Below are 25,878 nucleotides of genomic sequence, written 5' to 3' on the forward strand. Positions count from 1 at the left end.
GTAGTCCCATAATCGTCTTCTGGATCGTGAGAGCATTTCACAATGCTCCAGCACGCCTTTCTAAGAGGAACGTTGAAGTACAAAATGATTATTGGATAAACGACGTTGCTTAGATCCCAGCTGAGCCCAAAAACCAAAGGGATAATGTCTCCTGGCACCATGTCAGCATGCGTTGTAATTGGTGCCCAATTTATGATATTCTGTCCAACTATGAGTACTATATCAGCCACCGTCATTACTATTGGTAGCAGGAACATTCTTCTCTTGAGGGAGCTCTTTGGATGAAGAATTGAGGACTTGAAGATGTAGTATGAGACAGCTGTAAAGACAAATACAAGTATGCAAGGAATTATTATAAATACTATATCTTGAATTATGAAAAAAATTTCACTTTCGATGCTGAAGAGGTTAGGAGTAAATGCTCCTGTGAGATCATCACAAATGTAAGAGTCATTCAAACACAGTCCTTCACAGCACGTAACAAAATCATGTAATGGAACGAGGAATATGGTAGGAATATTACCAATCACTGATGCTATCCATATACCAATAAGAACTGTTACTACACGAGGGAATGTAAGTATGGATGAGGAGTACTTGAGTATGAGGCAGTAACTGGCAGATATTGCAGCAATATTGAGAGGATAGAGTGCAAAATGGAATATGTGAGCTAGCAACCATTTGTAGTAAGTCAAATCACAGTCACAGTTGATGACAGAGAGAGCAAATGCTGGCACTGATAGATTGCTGTAGAAAAGAATTGAAACAAGGCCAATGATTGAAATATGGACAGAGAGTAAATTTGAAGGAGTGCGGCGCTTCTTGGTCTTAGCAAATGTTATTAGAATGAGTCCATTTAGAACTAGAGAAGGAATGAATATGAGGATTATGTAGAGTGGGACTGCAAGGCCAACAATGAGAGCAGAGGTAGTTGATTTTCCATGAGAAGTCATTATGAAGAGGGCAACTATAGAAATGGACAAGGGAACAAGTTTGTTTTTCTTGCTTTTGATCAGTGTGTGTTCCTGAAATAGTTTTATAGACTGTGGGGTGAGGCTTATTACATTAGTAACAGATGACATGCCAATAATTTCCTTTGAACTTTGATTGTACGTGTGTGTGTGTGTGTGCACCAGTAATATAATACTTGTGAGTAAGATGTATAGATATATATGTGAAATGATGCTTCGCATGAGGGATGTTTATCTACTTATAATGGCATTATAGGATTCTACAAAGTAAAGCTTAATTGTCAAACATCCCTAGTAGCCTAAATATTAATGACCACATCATCATAGTGGCTTTAGAAAGAGTATATACATATGCCTTTTTGACCACTTTAAAGCAAAAAAATGAAATAATACATTGTATTAGTCTTGTCAAGTAAATAATAGAGTAAACATGAATTACGAGGTGTGAGATAATACTGAACTCCAGGCTGTGTTTGTGCATATGTTGGCTGTTAGATCAAGTTCCGTATATCCTCTAATATCTGTGATCAAATTTATATCTGTGATCACGTTACACTTTGGTTGGTAAAGGTTGGCATACGATCAATATTTGCTTGCCTACAATGAACCGGCTATTACCCAGCCACACAAAAAAATAATTATAAATTATCGTATGGAGACAATTAATTGACAAGACAACAATTTATAATGGAAGTGTCATTCATTTATTGCTAGCTCTCCCAATGAAGCTTAGTATCAAGTTCCAGGATGCTTTTCTTAAAGGAATGTTAAAGTACAATATGATAATAGGATAAATGACACTGCTCAGGTCCCAGCTCAGTCCAAACAGCAAAGGGATAATGTCTCTAGGCATATTGTTTGTGTCCATAGTAATCGGCACCCAGTTAATAATATTCTGACCAACTATGAGAAACAGATAGGTGGCAGTCATTATTATCGGTAGCAAAATCATTCTAATTTTAAGGGAATTGTCCGGATGAACAATCGAGGCTTTAAAAATGGTGTACGACAGCGTTGTAGAGACTAGTACCAATATTAAAGGGATTATGATGAATATGATATCTTGAATAAGGAAAAATATCCCCGATTGAAAACTGAATAAGTTAGGAGTAAATGCTCCATGAAAATTATAACAGACGTATGTGCTATTTAAACAGAGTTCTCTACTGCAAGAAACAAACTTGCGAAAGGGAACAAGAAATGGAATGGGAGCATTACCAATTATTGCTGCTGACCACATAAAAAAGATTATGACTCCAACATAAAGAAAGGAAAGAACAGAAGATGAATATTTCAATATTAGACAATAACTGAGAGATATTGCTGCTATATTGAGAGGATATAGTCCAAAATGAAGGACGTGAGCTGCCATCCATTTGTAGTATACCAGATCATAGTCACACTTGATGAGGGCAAGGGCAAATGCTGGGATTGAGACAGTGCTGTATATCAGTAATGTCACAAGACCAATTATTGAAACATGAACTGACAGTAAATTTGAAGGAGTATGTAACTTCTTAGTTCTAGCGAAAGTCAGAACAATTATTCCATTGAGAGCAAAAGAGGGTAAGATTATTCCTACAAAATAAATTGGGAGAGCCAGACAAATGATGAGAACTGCATTATGAGAGGCAGGCTCCATTGTTCATTGATCTATTGAGCTATTCAGAAGTTTGCTCCACCTTATCATTAGGATTTGGCAGAGAGAGAGGGGATGCATAGTTACACTAAAGCTGTTTTTGGCTTGTCTACTAGTTACATAGTACAAGAATTCACTATTTTAAAAGTAATTAAGCTCAATCTCTTGTATGTAATCAGCAGATAATATTTGTACCAATTCAAAAAAAGCAAAAAAAAAACAATCGGAAACTGTCTACGTTAGTTCGTGAACTAAACAGTTTTTTGGACAGAGTAATTTCTTTATTATAGCCCGGCAGCTTCTCTGGAGAGGAACGTTAAAGTATAAAATAATTATCGGATAAATAATCATACTGACATCCCATATTAGGTCAAAAACAAAAGGAACAATGTCTCCTGGTACATTTGGAGCATGTGTAGTGAGTGGCATCCAATTTATGATATTCTGTCCAAAAATTAGGACCAGAGTAGCGACCGTCATTACTATTGGTAGAAGAAACATTCTCCTCTTGAGTGAGTTGTTTGGATGATAGATTGAGGACTTGAAAATGTAGTATGAAAGTGCCGTGAAGCTAATTACAAAGACGCAAGGGAAGAATATAAAAAATATATTTTGTAAAATGAAAAAAATCTGTGAAGAAACGTTAAACAAGTTAGGAGTAAATGCTCCTGTCAAATCATCACAAACATAAGTGTCATTCAAACACAGTCCTTCGCAGCACGTAACAAAATCATGCAATGGAACGAGGAATACGGTAGGAACATTACCAATCACTGATGCTATCCATATACCAATAAGAACTGTTACTACACGAGGGAATGTAAGCACGGATGAGGAGTACTTGAGTATGAGGCAGTAACCAATGGCTATTGCTGTAATATTGAGAGGATAGAGTGCAAAATGGAATACGTGAGCTAATATCCACTTGCAGTAGGTCAAATCACAGTCACAATGAATGACAGAGAGAGCAAATGCTGACATTAGCATAGTACTATAAATTAGCAAAGACACAAGGCCGATGATCGAAATATGAACGGAGAGCAAATTAGAGGGAGTGTGAAGTTTCTTGTCGAACACAAAAGCAGCGACAATGAATCCATTCAGAGCAAGAGAAGGTAAATATATTGCCAGTATGTAGATTGGTAGAGCTAGGCCAGTAATGAGAGCTGATGTAGCAGCTCTAGTTAGACTAGTTCCCTCAGTGTCCATTGGCAAATATAATGAACTCCAAGCCAGTGGTGTGCTGCTATAGCAGTTGCAAGGGTGCGTGGATACAATCCTGTTGATTGATGCTCAATATGCAATTAGTTAAAACATTTTTTACACATTAAAAATTGTATGAAGAGTACAAAACAGCAATTAGTACGATTCCTTTGCAACAGGTCTGGCTGCAACAAGGTGCTACCAGTATGGCAGATTCATGCATTGACAATACCAGCCCATGTAAAAGTCCAATGATGGAGTAAGAGGAAAGATTGCCTGTCCCTTTAAGTATAATGTGAATATGTTAGCATCTTAACCGTCCAAATTGATGACAACGCGTCCATAACAGCAGTTTGTATTTTATCAACTTGATCTTGAGGTGTATAAGGATCATTGGATGATCTATACATATTAGCTAATGTAATATCAGTGATACTTTATAAATGATGTTAACTCGCCTTGCAATGGTAACAAGTCTTGGCATAGAGGATTCTTTGAGGCATGCTAGCAGCGTTTTCATTTTTCTGATGAGAGAGACAATCTCAGACTGTTCACTGACATGATGTGGTAGATCGGTCATCATACCAGCTATGTGTATCTGTAATAAGAACACTACAGTAATTATTATACTTATCTACTCTTGGTATTAGTAGGTGTCAATCATAGGCCCTGCTTTTATGCTCATACAGTTTCTTGTCACTGGATTTTAAAATTGTTCAAAAATTGGGCCAAAGACTCTGGTACTATAGTACAGGGTATTTTGATAAAAATCACAAGGAGAGAATTCTTCATTTTTATAATTTTTTCTTATACATATACATGTTCTTATGCTGTGTATTAAGTTTGAGCTGATTCCGATCAAATTTGAATTTTTAATGAATTTTTAAAGCTGTTCAAAAATTGGGCTAATGACCAAAGGCTATAGCCTTTGGTCTCGGGCCAAATTTCGTCAAAAATGACTAGGACAGAATTCTCCATTTTGATATTTTTTTCTAATACATATACACGTTCCTATGCTGTATATCAAGTTTGAGCTGATTCCGATCAAATTTGGATTTTTTATGAATTTTAAAAGTTGCACCAAATGCCATGTACTGTACTGTAGTGCTTGTCAGCTCATGAAGCTCACTTAGCATGCTTTGTAGGGGGAACTCTGCCATTAGCCAACCTACATCATCAGCTTCTATTATGTCTCCATTCTTTTCTTGCCCAATCAATGACTTTATTTGAGTTTCGATGAGACTACAAATAAAACGCTAAGTTAAATAATTAAGGCAACTCATTATACTTCTTGTCTGCTAATTTTCCACTCCACAGATCCAACAAAGAAGAGAGTTTGCATAGCCTAGACTCATTAACTTCAGAGGGATCATCCTACACATATATTACACATTAAAACATCGATTAAGTACATGCATGAGAAGCTCCAATAGTATACCTCATTAGCTTTGCTTAACTCAAACCCATACAAGTGGCTCAAATACTCGTATTGCTCCTACAGGGTACAATGTGATAAAGTATAACATTTTAGGCTATCCAGTACCTCTGTAAACATTAATTTAAATGGATTCACGGTAGAAAAGAAATCAAGGTCAACGTCAAGGATACATGCCGAAGACTCCTCAAGGAGTTTTTGTATGGTAATGCAAGGATCAGAAATGGTATCAATGTGTTCCTTCAGATCAAGCGTTAGCACATAGAGAGGAACCGTTTTAACATTTTCTAGTTGATCCAAGCAAGCATAAAGACCCTCGGACAAATAATATGCAATAGGTAGGTGAACTCTACAATACAAAATTTAAAAGATGATATTATTTTAAAATTATAATTCGCAATCAGTTTTAACCTCAGGTATCCACATTGGCAATGCTTCCCTACAGATAACATGTGCTGCCCAGTGGGTATTTGATTAGACCACGGTGGCTTTATCCAAACAATGGAAGTAAAGTGACCAGCGTATACGGCGGGTAAGATCCAATCTCCTATGCTGAGTGACTCGAAAAGGTTCTCTTTGTCGTAAACTCTGTCTGCTGGCATGTCTTGAGGTGCGAGTAGGTCAGGATGAGAGTCAAAATGAACTAGACAGATCCCAGTAAAAGGTAATATCTTTTTTCCTATATCTGAGTAGATATACTCCAATACTTCGTTATGATCTTCTACAATATGAATAGCCAAAGAAGTCTCCACTGAAGAAGTATGAGCCGCCATTTTATTAACCACACCCACCAAATGAATATTTGCCACGCCTTCTAATTAATTAATAATTATTCATAATCTAATGCTTGCTAATGAAAATCATGAAATTGTCTATTAAATAGTGGTGCCATTATTTTCTTTTCCAGACAGTGCCCTCCGAAAACCCTATCATGCACATTCGTGTCTTCCAACGAGTAATTGATGGGATTTCTTTTGTCTCCAACAGCTCAAAGGACTCCGACAAAATATTCTTTAGCCCATCGATCCCTAGTACCTCTTCACCATTCTCTTTAACATAGCCACTGACCCAACGATCCTATAATTAAGATAAAAATAATACAAATTATGCAATTAATCCTTGTGGCCTTCAGCAATCATTTACAAATTTGATTCCTATAGTCCAGTGTGTCAATAATAAATGATAATGATAATAATAATACAAAGTGCACGTTTAATTACTACGCTTGAGTCTTGTGGTGTCAAATATTAGATAACATTCGCAGACAGTCTCATAACTTCATTAACTAAACTGTCTGTGTAGCAGTATAAGGACATCAGCTCAAGGGGCTTTTTTGTAATCGAATTATTTATTTATTTATTTATTCAGCTAAGTCCTTACCTTTGGTAGGCCAAGCATGTCATGCCAGACGTACATTTCGTCTATTATTAGGATCCCTCCAGAGACCAAGAGCTTGTGAACATTGAGGAGGAACTTTTTAGGATCAGGAAAGTGGTGGAGCGCGTTGAGAATTATAATCATTCCAAATTGTCCCAAGTCTGATGGCAAATCGCAAGCATCACCAACAATGAAACTGACACGGCTTCTATCCTAAATTAGGAAAATCATCAAATATAGCATGCAGGCCTGGTCATTATAATTATTTTCAAACTTACAATGTCAGGGTTAACTTTTCCAACGTAATCCTTGGTGATTTCTCCTTCGATGAGAAACTTGTATGCTATTTGACCCTCTTCCTTTATCTTGTTTGCTTTCTCAATGCTACTGACTGACGTATCAATGCCAATCACTTCATTAAAGAGTAAAGCAAGATCAAACGTAGTCCGTCCCAATGAGCAACCAATGTCAAGGGCACGGGATGTAATGCTCTCCTAATTTATAAAAAAATAAACTAAAGGAAGTGAACAGATTTAAAATGGCTGGGTGTAGACTGCTAAATTGCAAAGGCACAATTATTGGTTAACCTTTTGCCCCAGGCATGGTGTCATGTGTGTGTGTGCAGTTACATAGACTAATGTTTTCGTACATTTTTATATTTGCTACACAACTCAAAAATCTTTGAATAATACTCCAAACCCTCTTTGAATGAGATGGTCTTCTCCAACAGCTCCTTTTCTTCTTCGCCATACTGAGTGTGTGCCCAAATATTCTCAAATTCTCCTTGAGTAAATGGCCCGTGCCCATGTCCGTGGTGATGCCCTCTCCATAGCATGTACCCTGCTCCTAAGATACAGCCTCCAACAGCACCACAGAGAACAGCTAAAGCAGTTTTACTGGTGTCCATGTTGTAGTATACACTAAGCAAAAACATTAATTAGCGCCAATGGGCGGTAAATGTAGTTATAAAACTTTTGTCTAGTTATTAATCACGAATTGTAAGTGGGCGTTGTCACCAATCCTGCAAGACAACTCCTTTAGCCACAGCAGCCATTGATAAGGGCCCCTTTGTAAACTAGGATGGCTGAAGTAGAGGACGAGTTCTGTAAGACATCAGAGATTAAGGAGATACTCTACAAAGTGTTGGTAGTGGGTAACTTTGGTGTAGGTGAGCCATGCACGAATATGGAGAGGGAAGGGTGGACATGTCATTTCATGTATGAGGCCATAGTTGTTTTTATTGTCAGTGTATACTGTCTATGTTAGCAGCATGTTGATTCCATTCATTCACAGGTGTGAGTGTCTATTTATGGTGTTTATTACACACTGCTATCATTTAAAAAGCTTATTGTATTATAGGCGTGGCTTGTAATTAAAGGTGTGGCTGATGCAACACCTGCACTGTGCTTTAGTGTGTGTGTGATTTGTGTGATGTGATTCGTTTGAGTTTTAAAAGAGGGTCTGTTCCTGTGAGGTGTGGTGAGTGTGGTTTAGTTTATGTGGGCAGGAAGGTGTATCTATAGTGTGGTGTTATTAAGTGAATGAGTTTACATGTGCATGAACATGTGATCTGCTATAATAACATTCGGTGAATTACTCTCATTCTCTGTACTCTCACTTACTCTTTCCCCGCTCTCATCATGATCATTAAACAGGCAAGGTAATTTATAAAAGACATCATTGCTAAAACTATTATGTTATTTTGATCTTTATTTTTTTTCTAGACTTCTGTCATCAGAAGATACACATCAGGTTTGTTTTTGACAGTCTCTCCTCTAATTTAATCATCATATGCTTAATCTAGGAATTTTCTCACCTCATTACAAGTTAACCATTGGAGTTGACTTTGCTCTCAAGACCCTTATATGGGATGAGCATACAAAGATTAACATGCAGCTGTGGTGAGTTCCCTCCTTGTGCTAATAATGTCCTTCCTCTCTTATGTGTACATGTTGATAGGCAGATAGCAGGAAATTTGAGCCAAATTTGGTTGAACTATTAGCATCTGGGTTTTTGACTAATCACACTTATAAGTGACCTTAGCATTAGAAAGTTCTGTATTATTAATATAGACAATACTAAAGCTCTTTCTTATGTCTCATGACTCTGACGTAGCAGACTGATGTGACTATAGACCATAGATACACGCATAACAGACTTAACAGTATTTTCCCTAACTCTGGGATTTTTAAAACAGAAGGACAAGGAATGAAAGCAATAACAAGCTTTGCTTTGTTTTGAAGTTTGTTTCTTATCTTTTTGATAGTAAATTAGTAAATACTGAGCTGGTTGTTAGCTGTCATTGTCAGTATATCATTTTATAGCATTGACCTTTTTGCTAATAATAAGTAATAACACATCCTGTTTGTAAATATTGCAAGTGTCTCTAGTCATGCACTATTGAGGAATGCACATTATGAGCTTAAAAATAATATAATTTACATAAATATTCATCCACCCATACACACTATCAGCAGATCTTTGTGATAAATGTAATTTTAATGGTTCATAATTATACTCAATCAATCAATCTACATAGGGACATTGCTGGTCACGAGAGATTTGGACACATGACTAGAGTTTATTATAAATATGCGTACGTTTTTAAATCCTATATAATACCTTTTGTTAATTTAATTTAATAATAATAGAATTGCTGCAATAATAGTCTTTGATCTGACCAGGTTAGTTTGTGTAATGTGTGGTATTCACAGGTGTTGCTTGTGGGGCCTATCAATACTGATAATACTGATATTGTTTTTCCCTTTATTTTATTTTAGGCAACCAACATTTGATGCTGTTCAAAAGGTAATTGATATCCCAGCTCAATCACTGAGCATGTACATTATGCCCATTAGCTATAAGTGTAGGCATTAAAATGTCTCCTCTGATATTGCTTGTGTTTTTGGTTTGTCTTCAATTGTGTACTGTTATTTATCAGCTCATTTCGAGGGGTTTTTCTACCGCAGGACATATTTTATCTCTGATAGTGCTATTTGTTTCTGTTTCATCTGCTTGTTAAGCATTCTCTTTATGTTTAGTGGCTAGATGATGTACGGCAGAAGGTTGTCTTAGAGAATGACGAGCCAGTCCCTGTATTGCTGTTAGCTAACAAAGTGAGAAAGAAAGAGAGAGAGAGAGAGAAAGTTCCTGCAAGGCAGCTGCTATACACAATTATCCTCTTGTTGAATGGAGGGATTGAGTAACAATACATAATATAATTATTATTATTAAAGAATTTTTTGTATAGTGTGATTTGGACAATACTACTGCTCAGGTTGATCAGTCTAAATTAGATCAGTATTGCGAGGATCATAATTTAATAGGATGGTAAGTGAGCAGTCCTAATGAACTTGTTAAATCTAGCCATTTTGACTGCAAAGCAGATTAACAATGCATAGTTATAGCCATTAAATGATTAGTATCACTTGCCACTGGGCAGCGTGCCATTAATCTACTGCATTCCCTTCACTTGTAGGTTTCCAACATCAGCCAAAGATAACACTAATATTGGTAAGGGAGAGAAAGAGAGTTAAGAGGAGAGAGTTATTAACTTGTACGTACTACTATTCCATCTGTATTTTTAAAATAAATTTACTCTTACTTTTTTTTCTCTCTCTCTCTTTGTTCTTCCATTAAATAGAAGAGGCGATGAGTTTTCTAATAGAAAAGATAATGCAGATATCAAGTATACAAATCAGAGACTCGACTCCTTTCGATGATTTGAATGATATTGAACAAACTGACACTGGTAATGGTGTGATAGGACTAGAGAGTAATGGCAATGGACATTTAACTTCACACCAAATTTCAAACCAAACCAAAGCTAATTCCGGCTGTTGTGCATAGCCTTTCTATGTGTGCACATGTACGTGTGTGATGTGTGTGTGTGTAATATATTTTGTACAGGGAAACGTGGAATTTTTTATAATTAGATTTGTGTTGTAAGATCTAAATTAATACGTTGCAACACACAAAAATGTATCACTTTATGTCTTATATTATTATTATCGCATTTTTATTGTTATTTTTTGCTGATAGTTGTATTGCTGTGAAGTTATAAATTAATTTATTATTATTTTTCAAAAAGAACAGTTACACACAGAAGTGATAATTATTATAATACAATACATATTAGGACACAGGAACCAATGACTGTTACATAGCCTACATAGTTTGGAGTGAGAGGAGAGGACAGGAGTGTAGGAGAATAAATTAGGAGATGTTTAATTTAATTTATATGACAAGACAATTTTTAAGAGGAATGTGTGAAATAGTCCAATCTCTGCCTTATCTCGCAGGCTTGCACACCCTCTGTCCTAAAAGCGAAAGCTCCTTCTCCCCCGGGCGCTTTTCTTCCAGCCTCAAAAGCGAATACGTTACTCTCTAGGTTTATCCCATACTTTCTGATGGTGTGTAGCGGCCATTTGGCCTCATGATGTGGATGGTGCTCGTATCTGAAAACAATCTCCCCGGGTAGTATCTCCAGGAAGCCTACGTGTATTATTCTTCCCTTGTCGTCTATGTTCTTGACTCTGAAGCTGTTGCTGTTACCGCCAGCGGATAAATGGCTAGAGGACATTACTGGATATTGACTGGACATCACTGAAGCCATTACACTTTAGATAGATCTTGCCTCTAGCTTTACTTTTAAGCCTCCTCGCTAACAATTGTGGTCGAGCAGCAGGCCTAAGCATTTTTATAGCTGATTCTGACCGCCCACGGAATTAAGTTGCCTGTCAGTGTCAACTTCCTATCTATATAGTGTACACACTACAACTAATTATTTTCTGCTGCTTTATTATTAAAAAAATATTTTATTAGCAATCTAGTCATCCTCTCCACTGCTGAAAGCTTTCTCAAACTCATCGTCTTTGTCGCTTCCTCCTTCTTCTCCTTCTTCCTCTGCCTCCTCCTCCTCTTCACTCGTACGAGTTTCCTCTCCTTCCCCCTCCTCCTCCTCCTCTTCCTCCTCCTCCAAGGCTACAGCTGGCTCTAACTGTGTGAGTCGCACAGTCTAAAGACATAAAATAAGTTAAACAGGATCCACACTCTCTTTCTTACCTGGGCATATTTCTCCTCTTGTGTCATTTCTCTGTGTCTCACCAGTAGCTTTGAGTTCATGGCAGATTTTGTTTTCATTCTTCGTTTGTTGAGTCTTACCCTAATACAGAAAATAAGAAGTTTCAAAATAATTCATTAATATCTTATGTGAAGTTGCTACAAAGTGCCAACTAAACATGTAACATACATGTTTATAGGTCAAATCTCTTAAACAAAGCAATAACTTCCAAGATGCAAGACTCCATTTTGTGATTACAGTACACCACAATCATTGGCAGTAAAATAAAAAAATAAGATCACACACAACACATTGAAACATGCAACATTTATGATCGAATTCTGCCACATGATCCAGGTTCAAGAGTTTACCACACACATCCACACACACTCCCTTTAACATATAGGGTTGCTATTGACCTCCAATGACCATCATTGGAAAGATAAATGGATAGTCCATCTAATAATAAGGAAGCAATGAGGATCAACACAAGCTCCCTTGTGTATGTACAAACAAAAATACAAACATAAGTTTTCATGCATAATTAATTATTAATTGTATAGGTGTGAGTTTCCTCAATCCATTGATCTAACATGCACATGGTACATACTATCAAATGCATCTACTCTTTCTCTAGTACAATGATCCTCCTTTACAACAGGTATATATATATATATATACACTTTCATGAGTTTATCTCTGATATTAATACCCCCTATGATGATTAACATGCATAATGTAATACATTACAAGCCTTGAATCCATTGCATGGTAGTGCATACTACAGTGTATGATTAACAAGCTTGGTGTTATAGTGTCTTGGACATACCGGGTTTCTATTTCATTGTAATAGACTCCTTCTCCTGGCCTAACGACAAAGAAATAGCTCTCCTGATTTGAGAGAGAAAGAGAGGAAGGAAGTAAAGCGATATTATGACACTGTAAATTGGTAATGGTATTATATCATCAACCACAACACAGATACTGTCAGGCAGCAAGAGATAATACATAATGTGAAACCTCCATACAAACACACACACAATAGTACATAGTGTAGAGTCCAGATACAATAGTGAAAAGTTTGGCTGCATGTACTGCCAGATAGACTCAGCTACATATAACTCACCTCATATCCTTTACTAGCTTTATTCTTAACATTCCAATTATAATCCCTAGAGAGACTGTACTCATATCTATCAAAGAGAAAGAGATAAAAAGGATATCAATATGGGATGTAGGACCAATGGGATATAACCAAACACACACACACACTTGATGCTCTAATCACTTAACTCTTCATCCGGTCGGAACGAAATCCCGTCTCTATCATCTTCCTCCCTTTTGGTGATTGTGTCAGGAGACGGCAAGAAATAAGCAACAAACTGCTCGTTATTCTCATCCATCATACCCCTAGGATAATAAAGGAGCAGAGTAAACCACTAAAGCCAAAAAGATTACAGGGAGTGAAACAACATGTTTTGAATAAGAATCGTGCACTGTGTATACATTATACCCACTGTATGTGCAAACAAACTAATGGAGTAATGGGTAATATAGACAGTACAACCACTCACTGCAGTGTTTATTACGAGTCACACAGCGTTTTTAGTTACATATAACCTTATCATAGCCTGTGACATCTCCTGCATTTGCCTGTCTTCTTTCTTTCCATAAACAGCTGGATCTGTGTCAAAAATGACTTGAGCGAATGGTAAATGCCAAAGCTGTTGTTTAGAGAGAAGGAGAGAGAGAGAGAGACAGAGAGAGATGTGGAAAAGGTAAAAGAGGAAAAGATAGGAGGGTATTTTAGGATACAGGAAAAACCTATCACACTGACTTTGAAGTCTGGAAAGAGAGGAAGGACTTCTCTGGCCTCAACTCCAGGTTTGCTGTAATGCTTGAGAATCTAAAATGTAAATAAATTGAGATCACTGTGAACCACAGGCTAACAGGATCATATTATATATCAGAATATCTGCTAGGGGAAGTAAATCATAGTAATGATGGCATTGACCTGACTATTATACCACTTCTCACGATGAACTATCATCAGATCAAAGTGACACCACATAAGCTTTATAGTAAGTAGTAGTGTTGAGAATAAGTAAGTAGCATATTTTTTATATCCTTGTACTATTGTGTATACACAATGTAGATCATGATGCATTTACACATGAAGAGTATGCTATACATTGAATTGACTAATAAGTAAAAAGAATAGCTCATTATGTACATATGGATGACAAGAGTAAACTGAAAGAAAAATAAGTTTACATTTCGCTATAACATGACAACTATAGAAGTTATACAAACTAAAATCCCAGCACAATACCAAAGGGGCTGAAACAGTCCCACTATCCTTTAAATATTGACATCATGAAGGGTGAGACTGTGTTTGTGCATATGTTTATACTAACTCTCTAGTGGAAAGCTTGTTTCTTTGATGTCTAACATCATCAAGAACTATCATCATTCATACTTAATTGTATTATGAAAAGAACAAAACCGTATGTTCCTCATGAAATCAAAGTATATCTTTATACCAGTAATAACAGGCCACTGCTTATTTTTGACTGCCAAAAATCTCAATTAAGTACAAGTGTTAGTAACACACACTGACCAAGAGTAACTGCCAAAATAAAGAAAACAAAATACGAGGGCCTAAGGGAATAAAAGATTAGTCTAGTGATGCAATGTGATGCTCTAATTCACAGAAGGACAAGTACATATACATATACTAGAGTAATAACCACAAATCAAAACAGAATCAGAGCTAGAACCATTTTACTAATTATTGGCAATTAGGACAGCTGATGATCTTAGATACGGTTGAGCAATGGCTAATACTAAAGCTATAACAAATTGGATGAGGAGATCTTCCCATGGAGTGAATGGTGATATAGCTATACTATAGCTAACAGGTAATGGAATGTACTGCAAACAGAGCCCAAACTAACACACCATACTGTAACACACTGTAACATGAATCCATGATGCAAGCTGGAACTATAACCAAGCTGCTGGTTAATAATACTATTAGTCTCGAGTAAATACAAACCAACAAAACCAAAATACACAAATACATCATATAATTATAAAAATATATATATACACTACTCGTTGTAGATACAGCCAGTATACACTATAAAAGAATGATGAGTGTGCCTTACCATATATGGATTCAATGTGTACGGAGCATGCACATGCAAGCTTATAGTATGTATACATCAGCTTACTGGCTTTTGTGCTGCAGTGAAAGTTGACTCTATAGCAGATATTTGACTGTCCCTATCCTAACAATGAAAATGTTTGTGTACATAATGCATGCATGAATGTGTGTGTGCATGTGTACGTGTGGGATAGGGCAGGAAAAAGGAGTATAGTAAGAAGTGGGAGAGATTAAGAAAAGGGAGAGAGAGGGGGAGAGGGTAACAGATAAGTAACAAAGACGAGGTGATCCCATATCCTAAATATTTCCCCATGATGTACGTGTCATCATAAAAGGACAGACACTTTTAATAACAAAAAAGTGAAGCATGAACAACAGGCAACACTCCCAAACCACCACCAAAAACACAAAAACTAGCATGTGACACAAAGAGAGACAAACAAAACATGCCAATGACACACTAACTGGAGGAAAAGTCTTACCTTGTAGAGATTAAGACCTTGAAGCTTCTTCTTCACATTGTAGCCAACCCTATCACATTAATAACAAACATTGCAACACACACACACACACAGCTGCAGTGTTACAAATAATCCCTCCTACTAAAACCTGATTGCACTCTAACATAAGTACAACATCTCTTTGTAGAAATAACATGGATAATGTATGTGTACAAATTACATATGTTATGCTGTAGATGTAGTATATACTCGTGTTGTTGACATGGTAGTTAGTCATACACTGGCTTCAATAACTATCACCTTTGTTGTTAAATACTGACTAATAATGAGAAGCAGCAAACAACGCCAATTGTATTATCAATGGCATAATAACACTATATAGAGGAGATAGCTCCATATCCAGTTTCTAATCATAGTACTATGCATGTACATGTATAACATTACACTAGTAGTACGATAATCTAATTTTAGGTTTAATCTTACAGGACTAGCAGCTGGTGTTATGTATGTATGAATTTAAATAATTTATTAAGAAAGAGTAAATATTCAACTTATTAACTAAACTACGCTACATCTGCATCTCTCCCACTGGCCGAGCCAAATAATAAAAATATCACTAAATCAATAAGTAGTTAGTAGTAGTTACTCTAGCCAAGTGACGGCTGACAGATCAGTATTATTATTATTATTATTACTATCATTTTAATAATCATTTATTATGCAGAATTTAATAAAAGGTACTAACTTTGTTTCGGCAGTTTCTCCAACAGTGTGTGACCTGGTTAACTCGGATGAAATGTACTCAGTTCTCCTAAGCCAAGAGACATTCCTTGCATGTTGTCTTGCTCTAGACAAAAAGATACAAAACATAACCATAATGTCTAGAGAAATGAAGAAGACCAACCAACAGGAATAGATTCAATAATGAGAAGGTATGCATATATAGCAGCACCATGGTGATTGTTTGTATATGTAAATATATGTACACACAATGGTAATAGTGAAGTGACTGAGTGAGAATTGGAACTGTGTAACTTGAGCAGTATTGCATGTGTGTATATATAATACATGTATATATGTCTTTTCATTATCTAATACAAGTGGAATGAGAAGTAAACTGATATTAATGGTTTCTCACAAGGAATTTATGAAAGAATTAGATCATAAGACTAATTATTTCAATCTGTTGTCAGTACCTTTTTGATTCAGGTTGAGCCGTCACCTCCTCTTCAAGTAGTATCTTATCATCTGGATGTAGTTCAGAATCTAAGTAAGAGATGAAGATTAAAAGAACTAATCAAAGTCCAATTTTGATCAAAATCAGCTCTACACAACATAAGAACATTTATATGTATTTAAAAAACATCATAAAATGGAGATTTCTCTCCTAGTCATTTTGGCGAAATTTGGTCAAAATCCCTGTACTATAGTACAGGGACTTTGGTCTGATTTTTGAGTAACTTTAAAAAATCATAAAAAATCCAAATTTGATCGGAATCAGCTCAAACTTGCTACACAACATAAGAACATGTATATGCATCAGAAAACATTATAAAAATGGAGATTTCTCTCCTAGTCATTTTTGGCGAAATTTGGTCAAAATCCCTGTACTATAGTACAGGGACTTTGGCTCAATTTTTGAGTAACTTTAAAAATTCGTAAAAAATCTAATTTTGATCGGAATCAGCTCAAACTTGCTACACAACATAAGAACATGTATACGTATAAGAAAACATTATAAAAATAGAGAATTCTCTCCAAGTCATTTTTGGCAAAATTTGGTCAAAATCCCTGTACTATAGTACAGGGACTTTGGCCCAATTTTTGAGTAACTTTAAAAATTCATAAAAAATCTAATTTTGATCGGAATCAGCTCAAACTTGCTACACAACATAAGAACATGCATATGTATAAAAAAATATTGTAAAAATGAAGAATTCTCTCATGGTCATTTTTGGCAAAAATTTATATACTTACCAGCTGGTTCTAATGATGTGTGTGTTTCATGTAGTATCAGATCAACACTGACACCAAGATCAACCTCAGTTAATGTTTCGTGTCTGTGATTCCTCTCAAGACTCGTTGGATTATACTGAATGAACCTAAAACAACACAATATAATGAATGCATGGAACCAATCATTGATTTTTCACTTCAATCAGAATATACAGTACAATTGTATGAGGATTACCTTAATGAATCAAAAGGGTACGTTATGAATTTTGGCTCAAAAGGTACATCAGGTAGGACGTTCTTGAACTGTACTGAGCATAGCAAATCATTTCTAAATGTAATAACAAAATTATGCACGTAATAAAATAGAGAATGAATGCAAATAATAATTATTCAATTTCATTATCAAAGGGGTGTGTCAATCAATATTAGACCACACCCCAAAGCTTATAAAATTAATTTATTATACCTTGATACAACATTTGGGGTGACCTTATGTAGGGAGCTCCTTTTCTCTACCCTAAAATCAAGAATATGAACATTATAAAGTATTAAAAACTTATACCCTCTCGATTTGTCCACTGTAGGCATTTCCAAAATTAGCCACACCTTTAGTTAGCGGGAGTGTGTTGTGCGCATGCGCAGAACCTGTAAAATTTGTCTGTTATTAATTAACTATTAGATAACTATTAACTATTAATAAGCAGATACATTTTTATAATACTGCTGTTTTGCTCTGTGTTTGTAGGTGCTGAGCCTGATTCTGCTGAAGAACTTTTTTTTAGACAACTTGCAGTTAAACTGACATGAGTGATGACAGGTATTGTTATTATTTATTACCCTAATTTTATTATTTAATTATTTAAAATTATTATTATTATTATTTTAATAACTATCAATGTGAAAACAAATTTATTGCAAGCAGAAAATGTCAGTATTGAACAGACGTAATTATCTTAAACTAGAATACGTGATATATTGTCACATTTTACAGTTATATATTTAAATGAAGCCTGGATTCATTATAGTTTCTGTGGTGTCCCCAGCCTGGCCATTGGATTCATCACTGGGACTTTGCGATATAAGCTCAATCTGTTGTCCTTCAACTCCATCAATTATTTGTTCATTCCCATTGAGACGTGTCTCTGGAAAAGTCGATCCAGTTTCCCTGACTTTTGTCTGCCCTTTGTCACTGCTTATTGTCAACCTAGCATTGTTGCTGCTTTGCAATGAATATTTTAGTGTCCCGTGATACCATGTGCTCCAGATTGTACGAGCTTCAAGAGACCTCAGGCACTGCATCACAAAAACTGCAAGACCTTGAAATGACGTAAGAGAAACAAATAGGACTTCAAAAGTTTTTTGAACGGCAGGGGTTTTTTCGAAAAATTGGCTGCTTGCTGGTATCCCCATTCCCCACCCAAGCCCAAGAAGCACTGATAGACCAATGGCAGCTATTAGCTGTTGCTTGATTTTCTTGTATTTGCTTTGACCCTCTTGTGGACTAACGTCACGTCTTAGCAGCAAACGGACTAAAATGATGAAGAAGATGATCCAGTTGAACAAGTAAATGACGGCAAATGGTGCAATCATTCCGACGTAAAATGGAATATCATAAGGACGGCAGCTAAAAATCAAGGGAAATGCTATTAATGCTATATGCACTTTTATTACTCACAAATAGTTTCGCTTGTAAAAATTGCTATGATCCGGAGCAAATGAGAACAATGTAATGAATATTGGCAGTACTATGATTAGAAAGAAATCAATGAAATTTACTGACTAATTTTCTTACCCCATGACACAATTGTAGCTTTTAAAACATAATATGAGATTTTTCCACCAAGGACAACAACTAGTTTTAAGTACAAGTCAACTGCTAGAGCAGCCATTAGCATAAAAATTACAAGAAAGAAATACTGGAGCAGTATGGCAGTCATTGAGCAAAGTACATGAATTTTAATGCTCAGTGAGGATCCAATGAATATACCATATAATCCAATGAGAGCTACAGACAAGTGAATGAGTAACTGACCGTGTTCAGTTCTCCTCAGTTTCCTGTATATTTGCAATGAACTATATTGGATAGTATACCAAAAAGATATTTACTTGACTGAAAGGAATGTGACGATTGTGATCAGCAAACAAACAGTTGAAACTATTGTACCAATGTATGTAATGGCAGATAAAGTATAGCTGTAGTGATCTGGCCCATCTGTGGGAGTTTCCATAGGTGTCAAGTCCTATTTTAATATTGTTAATATTTTATTTATTATTTTAAGATAATTTTAATACCAGAATTATAGCAAAGCTTGTAAGATGGTTACAGTGACATAAAACTCTGCTTGAATCATTCAAGTATTCGGTCTCATTCACTATGCATCCTTCAGTTGACCAATCACCATATCCCTCTGCAAAAATAGTTACTTAAGAATGTTCAAAATACACTTACCATCTAATTTTGCATCCCAGTACACACAAGTAACAGCGAATTCTGCTTGAGGCTAACAAAATAGCAGATTTAATGAGTTATTATCTTTATTTAACATCATCACCTTTTTAATAATTTGAAATGACATATCAACTGTTGGATTAGTGAGATTATCGATTCTACTTTGATTGGCAACACTCACAGAAAAAATGACACTCCCAACTTTTTTGTTTTCTATTGCACTTGTCCGTCTTAAAAACAGAGTCTCATCAGTAAATGCAATGGATACAAGTTTATCTGCCAAATTGCTGACATTACTCAATGCAAGGTTATCAAAGAGATTTGGTGGAAGCGTCAGAAAAGCTGTTGAGTTTGAGTATTCTCCATTACTATTATCAACAAGTTCAAGTGAATCGTTAACTAATGAATTATTCCGTAGATTTGCAACAAAAGTATTATTAGCAAAGGATCTTTGGTCAACGCCCTGAACTAAAACAACAAACAATTCCTCAAGAAGTATTGCTGGTTTGTCATTAGATTCAATTGGTAGTCCTTCACTTACATTATGCAGTGAGTCCATAAGTCTAAAGTATTATGGTAGTTTTATTAATATTGTTCATCATGCATGGAGTTTACTTTGTTGTGACTCTGGCTTCTTCCTGACTGGTTCTTAGTACCGTTACATTCACTGAAGCTATATTATTTACTACATTCAGAAACCCTTTTGATAACTACACAGTACAATAATGAAACGTTATACAAAATAATTAAGAAATTACGTTAAAGTTCCCTTTTGCATCTTGACCAGTGGTGAGCAGTACAACAGTGGCCGTGATGACTTCAGCTGGTTCAAAGTTTGTCACATCTTCTGTCAAACTTCCTAGCTGCTCAACCTTTTCATCTGATGGTTTCTAAAAAATTTTTTCCAAATTGTGAGTATACTGTAGCTATAGTTCAACTCACTCCAGCTAGTTCACATATTGCTTTGGTTGTTTCACTGAAAATACACTTTTCATCTTTAAGATCTTCCCATTGACCTCCAGTTTCAAAAGTTCCCCCACATTTATGACTTGCTATCAGACCAGTAGATCTGAGATCAAGACCACCACAAGGACAACTAATGATTGCTGTGTCACCAATGTTCAGTTCTGGCCATTCCAGTTCAGTTCCATTTATATATGTATTGTTCCTTGGGCAACCATCTTATATAATATTATTAATATGTGATTGAGTGATAGAACACAATTAGTGTAGACTTACCGAAACGGGAAATATTTACAACTCTATATCCTTCATTTTCTATTTCGCTTTTAAGTGATTCCCTTGCTTCATCTCTTATAGCGTCTTGGGATTCTGGAGCTTCCTCCTCAAAGAACAAAGTGACAACTATTGTCAGTTCCATTGGTGGATTCCTATTGTATCTTCAGATTTCAGAGTCAATAATTAAATATGATATTTAGTGTAGAACCTTTTTCTTCTTTTTGTTGGTTGCTCCAATAACTCCACTGATATAACAATACCATCCCCCACTCTTGTATTAATAATATTGTTCCTAATCTGATGGTGTTAAACATAACAAAATTAATGTTGCAATAGGTGTATGCAGTTAGCTGACCATTTTAACAATGACTGTAGCATTGCTTTGCTCCTCAGCTTCAATTCTTATTCTAAATGCCAACACTCCTATGATTAAGATGCACATGTATTGTGATAATGATTTATATAGTACCTGTGATATTTACAAGGAATTCTCCGCTTTCTTGAGATTCTGAAGTACTTTTGACTTTGCACTGATAATATCCTCTATCAGTTTGTTGTACTTCCAGTATTTGAAAGAACCTTTTGTTGCATGTCAGTGGCTGGCCATCCTTGTACCATGTTGTCTCAGGTTGAGGTATGCCCTCAGAGTAACAGATCATTGTTAGATTGCTAAAGAGCTTTGCCGGTATGTTCTGTACAGTTTCCATGGGAAATGGTCCATGTACAGTTAGTAATTCTTTGTCATATTTCACTTCAATTCTTTTTAGTTTAGGAGGAATGTTCACGCCAGGTGGATCAGCTGAATAATAATAATAGTTTATGACATACATTTTATTTTAATGACATACATAGACATTCTTCTCCATTGTAGCTGTATCCATTATTGCATATGCACTCGTACCCTCCTCCTGGCAGGTCACCACAATTTCCATTGCTCCCACATTCATTAGGATTTTGGTCGCAAAATGGTGGTGGACGATCTAAGTAAAACAAAAAATGAGTAGTATATATTTTAATGAAACATGTTAGCTTACTGTCAATAACTGTTAGTATATAATCAGTTGATAGACTTGCAGGAGATAGAAATAAGTTATCTGCTTTACAATTATAGTTGCCATCATCTTGTAGCTGCATGTCAGATATAGTCAGATAGCTTGATACAGCTTGTCGCTCATGAATGCTTTGATCATTATCAATCCTACTCGTTATGTTAAACCTGTTAGACGAGAATAATGTACGTCCATTCCTTATCCATTGTATTGTTGGCCTTGGAACACCATCGGCTGAGCAATTGAATGTTGTACTACTGCTTGTATTGCGTGTTTGATTCTCCCCTTTAGTGTAAATCAGTCTTGGGGCAACTTATAAATAAAACTATAATAATGCAGCATAACTATGATACCACTTACTCTTAACATCAAGATAAACAGTTGATGATCTTCGGTTATTGATTTCTAGTGTATAATTCCCCCTATCCTCCAATTGAACTGAAATGATGGTCAGACTACGAAGATCATTACTTAATGACAGTCGATTGTTTTCAACTACTGCTTGTGTGATATTAGATAAATTTGTATAATACCACTCAAAATCATCCACTTGATAAATAGGATCATCTCCCTCTATTGTGAAGCCAATAGTGACATTGTCATTCTCAGCAACAGCAACTTCTCTGCTTGTAGCATGTAGCAATCCTGTAGTATTATATTTAACATAACAACATACACAGGAACCAATAGACAATACATATACATGAAGCCGTGCACATATCTTTAATCATTCATATATTCTTTCTTATACCTTCAACATCTAAGAAAAGAGATGCACTATCAGTTCCAGCAGGATTAGCGATGGTGATGGTATAGTTCCCTTCATTCGTAAATGATAAGTTTGTCAAGGTAAGAGAGAGCCTGTCGTCTGAAAATATGACACTACTGTCTTCTTCCAGTGACTCGCTCTCATTGAAGACCCATTGAGTATCATTGGATAAGATTGGAGGAACTCCAGCATTAGTCAATACAAATTGAATGGTGACATTTTCAGATACAACCCCATATATAATACTACCATTGACCAAACTACCAACACTAGGAGGAGCTAAAGAGAACATAATAAATATTATTATGTCAATTATTTACTTACATTGTACTGTGATGTTAAATGTGGCATTACAAGCTGATTGAGGTCCAGCACTGCATGTGTATGCACCATCATCATAAAGAGTAATGTCAGTGATGATCAGTTGAGATTGGGTTACGAAAACAAGGCCAGTCTCATTGTCCTCTATGGTGTAGTCTATAAGGAACTTTGAGCTATTTTGTAGCTTCTCGGTTCCATTTTGCATTGAGTACCACTCTATTTCATACTCTAGTTCAGGATAGCTTTCAACATTACACCGTAACTCTACACTGTCTGTTTCATTCACAATAATAATGTCAGTGGAATAATTTGCTATCATTGCACAGGGTGGAACTAAAAAAGAGTAGTAAATAAATTGTAAGATACACTCCCCACCTTTCCCTTCTTTACTGACCATTTACAATAAGCTCAATGCTTATCTTGTGTAGTCCAGTGGGATGATATACAGCTAGTGTGTAGTTTCCTCTATCTGTTCGTAAGACACTATGCAATGTTAATGTATATGCTTCATTGCTTGTGGTTATGTTACAAGTACAAGTTTCGTTAGTAATGTCACTAGATATCCCATCAAAACTTGTAAACAGCCATTCAACTTCTTCTTCATTGACTGGAGGAACTCCACCAAAGACTGTAACTTGAAGAACTGCTTCTCCGCCTTCGTCAACACTTAGTGACTTTTCTGTAGCATTGATAGTGGGTGGCTCTGGGATTAAAAATAAAAACGATAATCATGCAATGTAATTATAATGTGCATACTTTGTATGGTGAGGTATGCTGTGCCTCTAATGTCAGGATATTCCTCATCATCTATAGCGCATTCATAATATCCTTGATCTTCAAGAACGACATCCTCTATAGTAAGAGTGAACACTGTAGTGACATTGTAATCTTCTTCTGATTCATGAACATCAGTTGTGATATTGTGCTTGTCTATCGTTTCATTAATCTCTTCATAATCATGATACCAGATCAGATCAGCAGATAATCTAAATGGGCTTGAGAAGGTACAGCTTAGTGTTGCAGTCTCAGAATAATTAGCCGTCGTGTTTTCTGGACCTAAAATGAGAGTAACAATTTGTGGAGATATTGATGGACTTGGAGATGGAATGAATGATGTCATATACTCTGACATTAAAAAATCTGAAGAAAATAGATCAATGCTTGAGGAGAGTGTTGGTGTTGGTTCAAATTCATCAGATGAAGAAAAGAATCCAGAGAATAAATCATCACTTGAAGTTGCTTCCAGTGTTGATAAAAATTCATCTGTGGAAGATACTATTATGAATGATGCTGCTTCATCTGGACTGATGGTTGATGAATCAAATGGCATAACCTCTTCTGTTGTTGTAAGTAAGAGCAAGTTGGATAAAGAACTGAAACCATTTGATGGTTGCAGTGGCAAGTGACTGGAAGGTGTCGGCTCATTGAAGAAGAATGAAGTTGTAAAAATGTTTATTTTAGATGAAAAATCTGACTCTGGGAAAATAGAACTGGATTGTAGTAACATGAAGTCTTCTAGTTCATCATAAGGACTTGACGGAAAGATCAGTGTAGGCACAGGAGTAATTTGATTTGCTGTTGTACTTACTGTCAATATACTGGCAAATTGACTTGATGTTTGATCATTAGCTTGTGTTAAGGTTGACATGGGATCAATAATGATTTGTGTTGATCCTGAAGGTGATTCATTTCTTGATGAATAAGATATGATGTCATCACTTGATGTAGTTGGTATGGTGGTCATTGTTAATGAAGGATTAAAAATATGATCATGGTTTGATGTTACAGGCAACAGTGAAGCTATTGTTAATGCATTATACGATTCTGTTAAGATATCATTTGTGGTTGTATGCAGTATTTCTCTAGATTCAACATCATTTGCAGAAGAATATGCATTAATCACTTCTGATTCATGAAAAAGAGTGGAAGTAGCCATTATAGGTAAGTATGAATCAGTGGGGCTTCTGCTTATTGCAGATACTTTCTTGCTTGGTGTCATGGAAGGATAGCTGTCAGCCAATGTTATTGAAAGATCAATAGTTTGACTTGATGATGTAGGCTGCAATGATGATTCTGTTATATGACTTATTGCTACAGTATGTAATTCAGGCCTAGGATCATTTGCAGAGGAATATGTAGTAATCGCTTCTGACTCATAAAAAACAGGGGAAGCAGTTGATGCAGGAAGTACATAGAAATCGGTGCGACTTTTGCTTATTGCAGCTACTTCTCTGGTTGATCTTATGGAAGGATATACTGTGTAGCTGTCAGCCAATGTTGGATCAATACTTTGACTTGATAATATAGCCTGCAATGATGATTCTGTTAGGATTTGACTTATTGCTACCATATGTGATTCAGGCCTAGGATCATTAGCAGAAGAATATGCATTAATCACTTCTGATTCATGAAAAAGAGTGGAAGCAGCTGTTATTGGTAAGTATGAATCAGTGGGGCTTTTGCTCATTGCAGCTACTTTCTTGCTTGGTGTCATGGAAGGATAGCTGTCAGCCAATGTTATTGAAGGATCAATAACTTGACTTGATGATGTAGGCTGCAATGACAATTCTGTTAGGATATGAGTTATTGCTGCTGTAGATCTGTGTAGCATTTCTTTAGATTCAAGATCATTTGCAGAGAAATGTGAAGCAGCTGATTTAACCGGTTTTGTAATGCTATACAAAGCTGTGAAAGAAGTTGTTGGGAGTATTAATGAATTAATGCTTATTGTAGCTACTTCTTTTTTTCTTGATGTTGTAAAGGGATATATTGTATTGG

The 25,878-nt window shown here is 35.9% G+C and overlaps 5 protein-coding genes and 1 long non-coding RNA gene across 8 annotated transcripts; 1 reads left to right on the forward strand and 5 right to left on the reverse strand.

Moving 5' to 3' along the window:
* Positions 1-2,775: 2,775 nt before the first annotated feature.
* On the reverse strand, positions 2,776-6,043 carry LOC100638763 (UPF0489 protein C5orf22 homolog). 2 transcript variants are annotated; one of them, XM_003385064.2, is made up of 7 exons: positions 5,660-6,043; positions 5,357-5,597; positions 5,252-5,308; positions 5,102-5,187; positions 4,986-5,055; positions 4,272-4,411; positions 2,776-4,215 (listed from the first exon to the last, which is right to left on the reverse strand). In XM_003385064.2, the coding sequence occupies exons 1-7, from the start codon at positions 6,019-6,021 to the stop codon at positions 4,098-4,100; spliced, it is 1,074 nt and encodes a 357-aa protein (XP_003385112.1). In that variant the 5' UTR covers positions 6,022-6,043; the 3' UTR covers positions 2,776-4,097. The 2 variants fall into 2 exon arrangements, with proteins under 2 accessions (XP_003385112.1, XP_019849876.1); XM_019994317.1 differs by lacking the exon at positions 2,776-4,215 and having other exon boundaries at positions 4,278-4,411; positions 4,943-5,055.
* Positions 6,044-6,070: 27 nt separating this feature from the next.
* Positions 6,071-7,583, reverse strand: LOC100638892 (uncharacterized). The gene is made up of 4 exons (XM_003385065.3): positions 7,275-7,583; positions 6,904-7,119; positions 6,629-6,838; positions 6,071-6,325 (listed from the first exon to the last, which is right to left on the reverse strand). Exons 1-4 carry the CDS (start codon positions 7,557-7,559, stop codon positions 6,140-6,142), a joined length of 897 nt encoding a protein of 298 aa, XP_003385113.2. The 5' UTR covers positions 7,560-7,583; the 3' UTR covers positions 6,071-6,139.
* Positions 7,584-7,618: 35 nt separating this feature from the next.
* Positions 7,619-10,732, forward strand: LOC100632869 (ras-related protein Rab-32-like). Of its 2 annotated transcripts, XM_011404423.2 has the most exons (11): positions 7,619-7,793; positions 8,281-8,285; positions 8,350-8,377; positions 8,430-8,526; positions 9,165-9,221; positions 9,277-9,309; positions 9,406-9,433; positions 9,667-9,741; positions 9,876-9,955; positions 10,104-10,138; positions 10,269-10,732. In XM_011404423.2, the coding sequence occupies exons 1-11, from the start codon at positions 7,706-7,708 to the stop codon at positions 10,472-10,474; spliced, it is 732 nt and encodes a 243-aa protein (XP_011402725.1). In that variant the 5' UTR covers positions 7,619-7,705; the 3' UTR covers positions 10,475-10,732. The 2 variants fall into 2 exon arrangements, with proteins under 2 accessions (XP_011402725.1, XP_019849877.1); XM_019994318.1 differs by having other exon boundaries at positions 9,277-9,433.
* A 660-nt stretch (positions 10,733-11,392) lies between these two features.
* LOC100639019 (RNA polymerase II-associated factor 1 homolog) lies at positions 11,393-17,909 on the reverse strand. The gene is made up of 15 exons (XM_011404424.2): positions 17,836-17,909; positions 17,740-17,790; positions 17,509-17,601; positions 17,295-17,419; positions 16,514-16,583; positions 16,063-16,164; positions 15,339-15,387; positions 14,924-14,980; positions 13,525-13,593; positions 13,308-13,411; positions 12,981-13,097; positions 12,814-12,880; positions 12,517-12,578; positions 11,690-11,789; positions 11,393-11,642 (listed from the first exon to the last, which is right to left on the reverse strand). Exons 1-15 carry the CDS (start codon positions 17,859-17,861, stop codon positions 11,454-11,456), a joined length of 1,281 nt encoding a protein of 426 aa, XP_011402726.1. The 5' UTR covers positions 17,862-17,909; the 3' UTR covers positions 11,393-11,453.
* Positions 17,910-18,180: 271 nt separating this feature from the next.
* LOC109580777 (adhesion G-protein coupled receptor G2-like) lies at positions 18,181-21,115 on the reverse strand. The gene is made up of 11 exons (XM_019994319.1): positions 20,962-21,115; positions 20,665-20,903; positions 20,481-20,612; positions 20,338-20,432; positions 19,826-20,285; positions 19,723-19,774; positions 19,566-19,681; positions 19,380-19,513; positions 19,066-19,328; positions 18,949-19,018; positions 18,181-18,897 (listed from the first exon to the last, which is right to left on the reverse strand). The coding sequence occupies exons 1-11, from the start codon at positions 21,101-21,103 to the stop codon at positions 18,273-18,275; spliced, it is 2,328 nt and encodes a 775-aa protein (XP_019849878.1). The 5' UTR covers positions 21,104-21,115; the 3' UTR covers positions 18,181-18,272.
* A 63-nt stretch (positions 21,116-21,178) lies between these two features.
* On the reverse strand, positions 21,179-21,514 carry LOC109580781 (uncharacterized). Its single transcript, XR_002184346.1, has 3 exons — positions 21,431-21,514; positions 21,317-21,384; positions 21,179-21,258 (listed from the first exon to the last, which is right to left on the reverse strand). It is a non-coding gene; the product is annotated as an uncharacterized LOC109580781 (long non-coding RNA).
* Between the last annotated feature and the right edge of the window lie 4,364 nt (positions 21,515-25,878).

The sequence above is a fragment of the Amphimedon queenslandica genome, unplaced genomic scaffold (genome assembly GCF_000090795.2).
Source record: "Amphimedon queenslandica unplaced genomic scaffold, v1.1 AMPQUscaffold_13478, whole genome shotgun sequence".
In the NCBI taxonomy this organism is placed as follows: Eukaryota; Metazoa; Porifera; class Demospongiae; order Haplosclerida; family Niphatidae; genus Amphimedon; species Amphimedon queenslandica.

Excerpts from the sequence above, each read along its gene's own strand:
- LOC100638763 (XM_003385064.2), bottom strand. The coding sequence starts at position 6,021 with ATGGCGGCTCATACTTCTTCAGTGGAGACTTCTTTGGCTATTCATATT. Across the intron at positions 5,309-5,356 it reads TTAAATTAATGTTTACAGAG|GAGCAATACGAGTATTTGAG; the intron begins GTACTGGATAGC and ends TGTACCCTGTAG. Across the intron at positions 4,216-4,271 it reads AGACTTGTTACCATTGCAAG|ATCATCCAATGATCCTTATA; the intron begins GCGAGTTAACAT and ends TAATATGTATAG.
- LOC100638892 (XM_003385065.3), bottom strand. The coding sequence starts at position 7,559 with ATGTTTTTGCTTAGTGTATACTACAACATGGACACCAGTAAAACTGCT. Across the intron at positions 7,120-7,274 it reads TGTGTAGCAAATATAAAAAT|GAGAGCATTACATCCCGTGC; the intron begins GTACGAAAACAT and ends TTTATAAATTAG. Across the intron at positions 6,326-6,628 it reads ACATGCTTGGCCTACCAAAG|GATCGTTGGGTCAGTGGCTA; the intron begins GTAAGGACTTAG and ends TCTTAATTATAG.
- LOC100632869 (XM_019994318.1), top strand. The coding sequence starts at position 7,706 with ATGGCTGAAGTAGAGGACGAGTTCTGTAAGACATCAGAGATTAAGGAG. Across the intron at positions 8,378-8,429 it reads CATCAGAAGATACACATCAG|GAATTTTCTCACCTCATTAC; the intron begins GTTTGTTTTTGA and ends TGCTTAATCTAG. Across the intron at positions 9,222-9,276 it reads AGAGTTTATTATAAATATGC|AATTGCTGCAATAATAGTCT; the intron begins GTACGTTTTTAA and ends TAATAATAATAG.
- LOC100639019 (XM_011404424.2), bottom strand. The coding sequence starts at position 17,861 with ATGCCTACAGTGGACAAATCGAGAGG. Across the intron at positions 16,584-17,294 it reads CACATCATTAGAACCAGCTG|ATTCTGAACTACATCCAGAT; the intron begins GTAAGTATATAA and ends TCTCTTACTTAG. Across the intron at positions 16,165-16,513 it reads GCTCAACCTGAATCAAAAAG|AGCAAGACAACATGCAAGGA; the intron begins GTACTGACAACA and ends CTTTTTGTCTAG.
- LOC109580777 (XM_019994319.1), bottom strand. The coding sequence starts at position 21,103 with ATGGAACTGACAATAGTTGTCACTTTGTTCTTTGAGGAGGAAGCTCCA. Across the intron at positions 20,286-20,337 it reads GAAGCCAGAGTCACAACAAA|ACTTATGGACTCACTGCATA; the intron begins GTAAACTCCATG and ends ATAATACTTTAG. Across the intron at positions 19,329-19,379 it reads GTCACATTCCTTTCAGTCAA|GAAACTGAGGAGAACTGAAC; the intron begins GTAAATATCTTT and ends GCAAATATACAG.